The sequence below is a fragment of the Limanda limanda genome, chromosome 1, assembly GCF_963576545.1.
Source record: "Limanda limanda chromosome 1, fLimLim1.1, whole genome shotgun sequence".
Lineage (NCBI taxonomy): Eukaryota > Metazoa > Chordata > Actinopteri > Pleuronectiformes > Pleuronectidae > Limanda > Limanda limanda.
In genome coordinates, this window is record NC_083636.1 from 24,953,456 (window position 1) to 24,965,494 (window position 12,039).

A 12,039-nucleotide genomic window follows, 5' to 3' on the forward strand; every position below is an offset into this window, starting at 1 on the left:
CATGGCTGGACAATGGGCAAAGAGGAGACACCAAAGTAAAGTAAGTGTACATTTAAAAAAGTACAGAAACAACCACAACTGACCTCATTAAATTCTGGATTGAGGGTCTTCTTTTTTGTCTGCGTCTTGTTTTTAGCTTTCTTTCCCATGTCTGGCTTGAGACATCTAGAGCACCAAAGACCAAGAAAGAGAGAAAGTTATACCTCAGAAATCTAAGAATTCTTAAAGGAACACTTTTGATTTCAGGAAATTGTAGTATTTGTATCCTAGAGCAACAACTCTCACTTCAACACAGTAAATATATAGTGTATCTAAAGCTAGTGGCCATTGTACAGATTACACCAATAAATGTTCAGACTTCAGTCTGTGCACTGAGGTTCAGGAAGATGTTAGAGAATGGAGAACATACATCTTGACGAAGGGGTCAGAGTATCCGTTGGAGTCCATGGCCGCCAAGTGAGCACAGCGGACCACGCCCACTACAAGACGACCCACCTGGCTGTTGTACATCAGTGATACCATGATACGACCTCTTTCCTCTGAATCGTCCCCTTCTTTCAGCTGCACACACACACATACAGACACACAGAAACACACACACACACACACACACATTACAGATTATGTACAAACACATGCAGACAAGGTAGTGTACTACTTTTGCACTATCCTAATGCTTATTTTCTATGTGCACATATCTGGAGGGATTATACTGTGCTAATGGATGATAATGCACATGCTTAAAACTGTTATTATGCAGGAGGATTAAATATTTGTACATACATGTGCATCAACGTAAAAGCAGTAGTAGACACTTTCTTTTCCATTTTTCTTGGAAAGATTGGGATGGTGCTTTACATATTGTGTCACCATTCAATCAAATCAATAGACACAAAGAATGTTCACAAATTAAGTTGATCAATGTCTTAAAGTAACAGCTACAAACATAACTCGACCTTGACGAAATAATGGGGATTATGTTTAGTGATGTATTAATCCACATTTATTGCTCTATTGCGTATTAAAACTTACTTTCAGTGGATGGCTTTTACTTGATTGATACAGTTACTCATGTTTCTTTTATTCATTTCCTTAATGGTTTGAAATTTTTATTTGTTGTCTTTGATTTAAGATAAGATAAGTTTAGAGAAGATAAGATAATCCTTTATTAGTACCACAATGGGGTAATTTGAAATATTACAGCAGCAAGAGGGCAGTCAAAAATAGGCTCCAGTAAGTAATAATGAGTAATATGCAATACTTAAGTGTAAGGAAATATACACAATATAGAAACATATAAATGGAATAATAGCTAATATATACACTGTAAAAAAAAAAGAAGGAATGACCATTTACCAAATGTAAACTCTGCAAATCAAACTGCATGGAACTCATTGAGGTAATTTTACTTCAGGTAACACGAGAGCAGGGATTGTTGTGGCAATAGAAAATGAGTTCCCATCTTGACTAAATGCATGTAAGTGATCGCGGAAACAATGAATTTTATATTGACATTGATAGAGAAATGCAATGTGGGTCGATCATGCCTGGCAGATACCGGATCTGTTTAATAAGGTCATTATCAGCTCAGCGCATCCATACATCTATGGTGCAGAGGAATCAGATGTACCAGGCCCTGGATACACAATAATATTCACATGTGTGAGATCTAGTGTATGTGAGGGTCTTACATCCTCCTCATAGAGGGCCATGCCGCGGGATGAGGCTCCGACAGCCTTCTTCACCTGTACATAAAGAAAAGCAGCAACACTCATCAACATCAGCACCATCAACATTAATTACACAAACTAGAACATTGAATATGAAATAGATAAACCCAATTAAGACATTAACTGGGTATCATTCTGAACGTGAGGGAACCGCGGCACCACCATGTTGCCCTATTGGTCAAAATAATAATGATTCCTGAAATATCAAACTGTATCTACATATGTTGAGAATGTGTCAGTATCTTCTTCAGGCTCACCGGGATCACTCTCTCCAAACAAACATTGAAGTTCTTCTTCTGGTTAAACGTCAGTTTCTTCAGTGCAACTCGAGTCTCTCCTATGAATTCATTGTGTCCAAACTTGTCCTCGTCACTCACTGAAAGCCTGAAGATGGACAGTGCACTCTATGAATCACATTTTATTTGGACAAAGTTAAAGCAGGTAAAGGTTGATCTTACCGGAGAGTTTTGCGTGACATTTCATCATTGTTGATACCGTGATAGATGAGCGTCTCGTTCCACACGGGATTCAGAGTTGTTTTCAGTGTCTTGGTGCGAAGCTTGTTCGACTGAGTGAGAGCACACAAGACAATGAGAAGAGAAACGTCATCAATTTGATTGGGCGAAATATACAACTGCCTGGATTCAAGCAAACATGGGTTCACTCAATAGATTACTACAATGAAGACAAATCTTCTCGACATAAATCATGTGCCCTCACTGAGTGCACATATATTACTGCTAAATTATATAATTTAAGATCATCCCAAATTTAATCGACACACCCAACAACTCCATCACAAGCTTTGTGTTGTTGTAAAACACTGAATACAAAAGTAGCTGATGGCTACATGCAACTCTTACACCACTATCCTGTAGTTATTTAAAGCTAAGTTTGAGGCACTTCAGACATTTTTGGTCTACTTTAAGTCATTGTTTTGGTTTTATGAGCTGCAACTTTACTGCATTGGTTCAGTCTCTGTATTCTCATTAACCTCATTTCTAGCAGCTAGTATCAGCAAAGAAGCTGTTGAAGGTCCAGTGTGTAAGTTTTAGAAGGATCTTTAATTATTTTGCGGAAGTATAATATACATTTTTATTTTTTGGTTTGTGTATAATCACATGAAACTAACAATTCACATGTTTGTAATTACCTTGGAATGAGCTTTTACATCTACTTTAAGAGCAGGTCCTCTTTCAGGTCCACCTTGTTGATTTGCCAGGTTTCTACAGTAGCCCAGAACTCACAAACCAAACACTGACTCTGGAGAGGGCCTTTCACTGTTTTCCCTATGGGTTGCAATCTGCAACTCTACCACTAGATGCCACTAAATCTTACACACTGAATCTTTAAAAGAAGGGTAAATGTCCAGCGATTTACTGTTTGTAAATAGTGATGATGTGTGTAAGTGGGATCGCAATTGCTTGTCAAGCTTTGCAAGGGCAAACCCCACCAAAGAGCATGAATGCTTCCAAATATCAATTAATTACAACAAGTAGTGACCTATTTCCAGCTGCATGTGCTATTAATAAGTTTGTACAAAACATGAGTGAGTTGTCCAATAAACAGTGGGCAGATGCACATATTTGGGGGAGAAAACCTAGCATGCACACCCAAGAGAAATTCGGAGCAATAAAATCACTGGATGCAACAAAATGAGTTGAAGTCTTGGTTTTATGTCTTGAAATTATAAATATTCCCAAACTAAAGACCAGGACATAAGACTACATGGTATGAGAGTTCAGTAAAGTTTTTTCATTTAAACATTCACAGACATTCACCGGCAGTATCTTGCCTAAGGACACTTCATAACCTTCTGGTTAGTTGACGACCCGCTCTACCTCCTGGGCCACAGCCGACCCCGAACAAACAGCCAGTCATTTTAATGTGGATAATCTCCTTAATTCAGTGTTCAAAGTTTACTAAGTCAAGTGGATATTATGGGATTACCAACATTTGTTTTTACAAAATGCATTCATCGTATTTTCGATGATATGTGCTGCACCAATAAATTTGGATAAAACAACTAAATCAGAGATGTGCAGCTGTCAAAACCAGCCCATTGATGCCATAATGACAGCGATCATTGTACCTTACTGGCTCCAGGTAACAGGTGCATCTTCACATACGGGTCAGCAAGTCCATTTGAGTCCATCGGCTTCAAACCCTGAGACACATGAGAAAAACAAACTGCACTACAAGTCAAATATAAAGGTACTCAATAAGCCTTGTCTTATCCCATCTCGTCTTGTCTTGTCTTATTCCATCTTGCCTTGTCCCATCTTATCTAATCCTATCTTGTCCCATCTTGTCTCATCTTGTTCTGTCTTTTATAGGCTAGTCTTTTTTTTTGTCCCGACCTGACTCATTTTGTATTGACTGCTCCCATCTTGTCTTTTTGTGTTGCATCTAGTCCCGTCTTGTGTAACTTCAGCCTCTCTTTTCCAATGTCTAATACCTTATGTGTGCCGGTTAGTTTACCTTAGCTTTAATGATACAACAGTGCAGGGCGTGGCTCTCCTGTTCATAAAGAAGACTGAACTCCAGAGATCCCAGAGTAGCTGCAGGAGCAAAAATACAGGAAGGACATCAGAGAAGAGAAGTACAATCTTTTAAATGGCTCGTCTTACAGAAACCAATATCCTTCTAAAGCAGGAGGAACATTCATTTTTCACTCTTCATCGCTCTACTGGGAATGTCCCTCACAGCCACAGGTACAAAAGAAGGAATTTATACTGTGATAAAAAATGAGTTAAAAAGTAAACATCTGGGACACTCTTATTCTTAATATAAATCAGAGGGGAGGTGATCATTCCTACTGGCATCATCCGAGTCGTAGTCATTGTCCTCATTCTCTGTTCGATCTGGTGTTGGTCTCGGGGGAGTGGGATTGTTTGCCGGGGGATTGACAGGTGGAATAGTTCTGGCTGCAGGAACATTAGATGGAAAGGAACTGGAGACAACAGGTTGTCTTTTTTCCTCCACAGCTGGAAGGGACACCGTCCCTTCCCTCTCTGAACGTTTGTTCCCCACATCTGCAGCAGGAGCTACAGGCGAAAAGACACAAAAATATGCCACTGTTTCTGACGGAAACATCTTTTTTTATAATGATGTTGATGTTAAATGTTTTAGAGAGCAACCCTGAAGCATCAGAAGGAGCACTGCTGCTTTACCTGAGGTGAGAGTGGCCTGCTGTGCGTTAGGCCTAGGTGGTTTGGAGGCTAACACATGTCCCTCTGTCTTCATTACAGCTGCTGGACGAGACTGACTCTCATTATAGCTGTCAGTTGTTGTTCTTGCTGTCTGCTCCCATTGTTCTGATCCACAGGACTGCTGCTTCTGCTTCTGCTGCTGCTGCTGCTGCTGCTGCTGTGGCTCTGGGCTCAAGTCTGTGGAGACAAAATAAGAATAACACCTCCACCACTGGAGATACACTTTTGGTTAAACTACAGCGAACTGCAACCTCCTCTTTACACTGCTATTACCACAGTCTTACAACAGATGACATTTTGAAGGCCCGTCGGGCTTTTTCCGCCCCTGCTGTCTCTCTTAAGATGCAGAAAATATTTGAGTTTTCAGTTTCTGGTGTTTTTTCTTGCCTTTGTCTCTTCTTACGCTGTTGTGGTTCCTTACAGGAACAGATTGAATTACTTTCTCTTCAGATTTCAAATCTTCAAATTTCTATTTCCTCACCTGACCTCCATCTCTCTCATTGATAAACCTTTGAAGGTTAGACAGTGGTGCACAGCATTTGTGAGAAGTCTTATTTACAGCATGACCCACTGCATTACGGATTATATTAACTTCTGCGAGGAGAACACTGTGCCCTCCAAGCTGGTACGGTGTTTTCCCAACAACAAACCCTGGGTGACCCCCGAGATAAAGGCCCTGCTGAACGAGAAGAAGAGGGTCTTCAGATCGGGGGACAAAGAGGAGCTGCGCAGAGTCCAGAAGGAACTCCGGCTGATGATCAGGAAGGGGAAGGACAGCTACAGGAAGAAACTGGAGAAGCGGCTGGAGCAGAACAACGCCAGGGACGTTTGGAGAGGGCTGCAGACCATTGCAGGCCACGGAAAAGGTGTGGGAAGACAACAACCCAGCGGGGACAAGGACTGGGCAGATGAACTGAATCTGTTCTTCAATAGATTTGATTCCCCCCCCCCTGCCCCCTCTTCACACCTCTCCTGGCCAGCCCCCCCTCCCCCCCCTCCCCTCCTCAGCCTGCCACCTTCGACACCTGACCCCCACCAGCCAACCCCCACCCCATATCCAGATCATCATCCCCCCTTGAGACTCTCACCACTCCTCACCCCCACACCCCCACCACAGTCATCCTCCACCCCCCTCTCTATAACAGATGATCAGGTGAGAAGCCAACTCAAGAAGATCAAGGCAAGGAAGGCCCCGGGCCCGGATGGTATCAGCCCAAGACTGCTCAAGGACTGTGCTGACCAGCTCTGTGGTGTGATCAGGCATTTGTTCAACCTAAGCTTGAGCCTGGAGAAAGTCCCAGCCCTGTGGAAGACCTCCTGTGTGGTCCCGGTGCCGAAGACGCCGCGCCCCAAGGAGCCTAACCACTTCAGGCCAGTTGCCCTGACTTCTCACCTGATGAAGACGATGGAGAGGATTATCCTGAGACACCTACGACTGCTGGTGGGCACACAGCTGGACCCCCTGCAGTTTGCTTACCAGCCTGGGATTGGGGTGGATGACTCAGTTACCTACCTGCTGCACAGATCCCTGCTACACCTGGAGGACAGCAGGAACACTGTGAGGGTCATGTTTTTTGACTTCTCAAGTGCATTCAACACCATCCAGCCTTCACTGCTCAAAGTGAAGATGGAGAACGTGGGAGTGGACCAACACCTGGCTGCATGGACAACGGATTACCTCACCAAGAGACCACAGTATGTGAGGCTCCATCACTGTGTGTCTGACGTGGTGCTCTGCAGCACAGGTGCCCCTCAGGGTACGGTGCTCTCCCCTTTCCTCTTCACCCTCTACACCTCCGACTTCACCCACAACACCACCCACTGCCACATCCAGAAGTTCTCAGATGACACAGCCATCGTTGGATGTGTTCCTGAGGGGAATGACCTGGAGTACAGGGCGGTCATCACAGACTTCGTCAGCTGGAGTGAGCTCAACCAGCTTCAGCTGAACACCAGCAAGACGAAGGAGATGATCGTGAACTTCCGGAAAAAAGCATCCAACTTAACACCAGTGAACATCCAGGGATTGGACATAGAGGTGGTGGAGAACTACAAATTCCTGGGTGTTCACCTCAACAACAAACTGGACTGGTCTGATAACTCACATGCCCTCTATAAGAAGGGCCAGAGCCGCCTCCACCTGCTGAGGAGGCTGAGGTCCTTCGGAGTGTGCAGGGCTCTCCTCAGGACTTTTTATGACTCTGTGGTGGCTTCAGCAATCTTCTACGCTGTGGTCTGCTGGAGGGGGGGTAGCACGGACAGAGACAGGAGCAGGCTCAACAGACTGATAAGAAGAGCGAGCTCTGTCCTGGACTGTCCTCTGGACTCCATTGAGGAAGTGGGGGACAGAAGGATGTTAGCCAAGCTGGCGTCCATCATGGGCAACACCTCTCACCCCCTACATGACAATGTGGGGTCCCTGAGCAGCTCCTTCAGCAGCAGACTGTTACACCCACGGTGTAAGAAGGAGAGGTTCCGCAGGTCCTTCATCCCGGCTGCAGTCAGGCTCTACAACACCAGCACCACCTGATAATGTTGTAGTCCCTGTCTATTATTTATCTCCACTCAACCTCTCACCATAGCTGTATTTGTATTTTTATTTTTCTTATTTATTTTTTATTTTTTTACTCAGATCACTACTATGCACAATAATATTCAACACTTTACATCTATATTTATATCATGGTCACTTATAATGGTTACATTGCAATATTTATATTTTCCTTTATACTATCTTGTAGTATTATTTATATTATGGTCACTTACTTTTTAATTATTTTTTCTGTATCATGGTCACTACTGTTGCAATATTACTTATAATACTTTTGTTTTCATTACAATAACACTTACATCACTCCACTTTCTCCCCAGTACCTGCTTTTGCACAGTGTCTGTTTTGCAGGTTGTTTTTTGTTTTTGTTTTCTGTATATTTTTACTCTCATTATGTGTAGTTTAGTAGTGTATATATTTTGATCTTTCTTTTTTATTGTTGCTTCGGCACTGTTATTTAAATTCTGTTTTTCTCTTTTTTGCTGTAACAAGTGAATTTCCCCGTTGTGTGGATAAATAAAGAAATCTAATCTAATCTAATAGTATCCTGTGAGCAGTATCCCACAAACAAGGTATTGTTTTCCTTTGTGTGTGAATGTGTGAGTGTGTGTGTGAGAATGTGAACTAAATAACTTAACTTATTTTCTTCTTAATGTTTTTTGAGTTGATAAAAAATATTGATTGAAAAACACATTTTCAAGATCTAAAAAATAATAGATGAATAAAATAAGCTAAATTATTCTATACATGGTTCAACAACACATTTCCCGAGGTATCACTGCATCCTTTAGGAGTAGAGACATGAACTAAATCTAATATAGATTAAAAAAATTATCATGTGAAGGATGTTATCATGTCGTCAATATGAAGTCATATAATGACAACATTTAGTGTAATGTTTAAACTTTTGTAACCAATAACATTGTAGACACGATGGACATATTATTTAGATTAACCAATCATTCCTCGTCATATGTGATAAATTATGTCACAGTGACGTTATTATAAAATGGCATAATTACCATATAAAAAAGTACATGCCTTCAAATATACTTAGGAGCAGGATGATGTAGCCTTTTTAAGAGAATATTTAATGATTATAGAGAATTTCATTTTTCCACAGCGCATTATCTTGTGTATACAGGAGTCTTATCTTAATCTTATTATAAAGGGTACCGTGTCTTGGATGATAATTTGTTGAAGGTTCCTGTGGTCCATCGCTCTCAGTGCTGGCCTGTCTGGATCCGGACAGAGGGAGGGGGGGTGGAAGACCCTGCTGCTCTCTTCCCTTGAAGAACCAAGCTCCGGAACGTTTGTGCACCTGCAGGAACACACAGGGAGTTCATACACAAGAATAATACGCTGCTGAAAGATGAGAATGGAAACTACTGGCTTTATGTGCAGTGTTAAACATTGCAATCTCAGTTACGTGAATATTCAGTGTACACTCATAAAATGGCCCTAAATGCTTGACCTTTAGACAAATGAAAATTGCTGGCGGTGAAGCTGTTGAGATGGGTGAACTCGAAGAGGCTAGAGTGGTCTTACAGAGCTAAGAGAAACTGCAGAGTTTGGATTTAATAACAATTATGGGTTTTTAAGACCACTGTCCCATTACACACAGGCACATTTGATAAATTCATAATCGAAAGATATTGATTAGTTCTACCTCGAAAGTGTTGAGAATCAATATGATAAACCTGCAATATTAACAGCTGAATCTGCAGCTCCCATCACCTTTACAATTATTTATTTGTTCTGATCACAACTTTACTGTTTTGGTTAATTTTTTATCTTTGGGTTTCATGTTTTCTGATGAAAGGCTGAAAAAAAAAAACTGTCCACTTCTTGTTTATCAGCAGATAGACATAGTTAGTGAACAACTGGTGAACATAGTGGAGCATTTAGCAGATAAAGAGGGAGATATTTCCCTCAGGAGGTGGTGGAGACCAAAAACAGATACAAGAGAGTGAATACTCCACGTAGATTCATCAGTTGAACACAAATCTGACTCCAAATGAAGGATAATGTTGCTCTTTAAGTGCTGGATGAGTAAACAAGCGGCTGTTTCATAACAACATTCAGCAAATCAACTTGTAAGACGATGGTATGTTAATGGTATGTTCACAGTTTGTTTCCACTGCCTCCAAGTGGCCAAAAAATCTCCTAAAGCAACTTTGTTATCTATATTTCTTCATTCTTTTATGTTATTGAGCAGACAAATAATCACTTTGTATTTGCAGCATTAAAGAGTTGTTATATCCTGTGTGTGACTGACAGGAGAGAGCATTTATTTAAAAAGTCTGGGCTCCCTGAGGCAGAGACCTCAGCCAACACAGCACCATCATCAAAACAGCCTTGTGTAACTGCATCAGCAAGAAAGGCAGAAACCAGACCTTTTTGTTCATTTTCTATATTAATCAAAATTCTATCTGTATTTTTTCCATTAATTAAATAAGGGTTGAAATTAATCATCGCCCATTATCCACTTCGGATATTGAGGTGCAATCAGGGGTAATTTTCCGGGCCACTGGACTTTGAAATGCAATTCTGTGCTAAAAGGTCAGTCTAAAAGCTCGAAAATGGTTCATGTCACAGGAAAAGCTCTGCTCCTCGTTGGCAGAAGAACGACATAATGGTGTAATCTGGCCCCATGATTATATCAAGAGCCCTCTGTTTCTTCACATACTCCCTGCCCTCACCTCTTGGTGCTCGTTGCAGATTCTGCACAGCCACACAGGACACGTTCGGCTGTTGCTCCGGATCCCACATTTGCTACACATGTGCTGCAAATATACAAACACACGTTTAACATTAAGACACACATATATAAGCAAAATCCAGCACAGATTTAGTCCTTGGTGGATAGCAGGTGCACAGAGCATGTATATTTTTACAGTTCGGATAGCATTATCCTCTACTTAGTTAGCAGGAGCAGTTAATTAGGGCAACAAGAAATAGAATGTGATGCATAAGACAAACAGAGACACAGTGTGTGTCAGAACAAGTTAGTGTATGGCTCACTGGCACCTTATCGCTATAGGAAACCTTTTGGGATCTGCACAACACTAGAGAACAGATAGTAAACAGAGGTCCTGCACTCACTACATCCTCTCGGTTTAGCTCTGCTTACTTTCTTTGTCCAAGCAGAAATCATACAGATATCCACCTACATTCTTGCACTGCACGCAGAGGACAGCTGTGACCCCCTGTGATCCAAACGACGCCCCACACAGCAGACAGTGGGACTGTCCATCACCACACGCTGTTTTCTTGATATTATCCAGGCGACTGGAGAGACGCCTGAGAACACACACAGATATGTGTAAGCACAAATGCGACACAGGTTTTACACCAAAAATCATGCAGCTCAGTGGGCATCTGCAGCCATGACATGATTCAAGTGATGTGATTCTGTGCAACAGAGACAATAGCTCTAACTCTCTCTCGCTCGCTCACTCAATCCTCTGCTGCTCCTTGGCCTCCATCATGGCCGCACGAGCCAGTACACCGTTGATGATCTCTTTTTCCTCATCCGTGAGCTCCTCCCCTGGGGGGCCGCCAGACCTGTTCATCATCCACCCAATCCTGTACCAACAGCGCACACACACAGACACACACACACACACACACACACACACACAAACACACACACACACACACACCCATACACACAAATAGACAGAATGTTAGTGGCATGCAAAGAAAAGTGAAGTGCAGCAGAGACAAAAGGCCAGATCTTAATTTTTTTGTGCAGCGCCACTGATAGTATATAAAAGGACAAGCACTGAGCTGAGAAATAACTCTTACTTAAAGCAGCGCTGAACAGATGAAGGCGAGTAAAACATGGACTTCTCAACTACTGACCACAATCTATCAGGTCTTTCTTGTTTTGAAAATAATCATAGAAAAAGACATCAGGACTCTCTTACGTCAAACAACTTTTAATTGTTATTGACACCAAACATTTTTACAGAGCAAGTTTCCTCTCCAATACAAACTGACCCACTGATCTAATAAAAATCCTATAAAACCTCTGAGTAAAGCAGTTTCATGTTGAAAATCAGTGCTAACATTTGCTTTGTTTCTCACTGTAAACTTAAGTATCAGAAACTTTCAGCTTTACAGTACTCAGTTGAAATTAACCAGTAAAAAAGTTCTACACTTGCTGTTGGTTGGAAGCTTCCAGTATATCTTCTAATGAGGTTGAGAATCACAGAATGAGCAGAGTCCAAATGTCTTGCATGTTCAAAATCACATGGACGTAGCTTGTGAACTGAAAGTAGGAGTTGGCTTTTTTCCCCTAAATGTGTTTGTTTTGGTAATTTTGTGGCTTCCGATGCTATTGGTACCAGTATCCATCAAATGATGGGATGGATCGATGGATGAAATAGAGCTGTGGTTTCACATCTGCTCTATTATCACAGGGTATCTCTACACAGGTACACTGAATATACCAAATATTACACGTCGTTTCTAAAAAAATATTTGTAACTATGTTGGGTCAATATTTTTGTGAATCATCTTAAAAATAATGTTTCCTTTA

The 12,039-nt window shown here is 41.6% G+C and overlaps 1 protein-coding gene across 1 annotated transcript in view; it reads right to left on the reverse strand.

Annotated features, from left to right (window-relative positions):
* rph3aa (rabphilin 3A homolog (mouse), a) overlaps positions 1 to 12,039 on the reverse strand; it is a 30,784-nt gene that overhangs the window by 1,384 nt on the left and 17,361 nt on the right. The window contains 13 exon segments of the mRNA XM_061074262.1: positions 84 to 165; positions 410 to 561; positions 1,692 to 1,745; positions 1,988 to 2,114; positions 2,189 to 2,298; positions 3,823 to 3,897; positions 4,212 to 4,291; positions 4,550 to 4,777; positions 4,904 to 5,119; positions 8,670 to 8,814; positions 10,196 to 10,279; positions 10,667 to 10,796; positions 10,953 to 11,081. Of these exon segments, the coding sequence (XP_060930245.1) occupies positions 84 to 165; positions 410 to 561; positions 1,692 to 1,745; positions 1,988 to 2,114; positions 2,189 to 2,298; positions 3,823 to 3,897; positions 4,212 to 4,291; positions 4,550 to 4,777; positions 4,904 to 5,119; positions 8,670 to 8,814; positions 10,196 to 10,279; positions 10,667 to 10,796; positions 10,953 to 11,081 (1,612 nt within the window).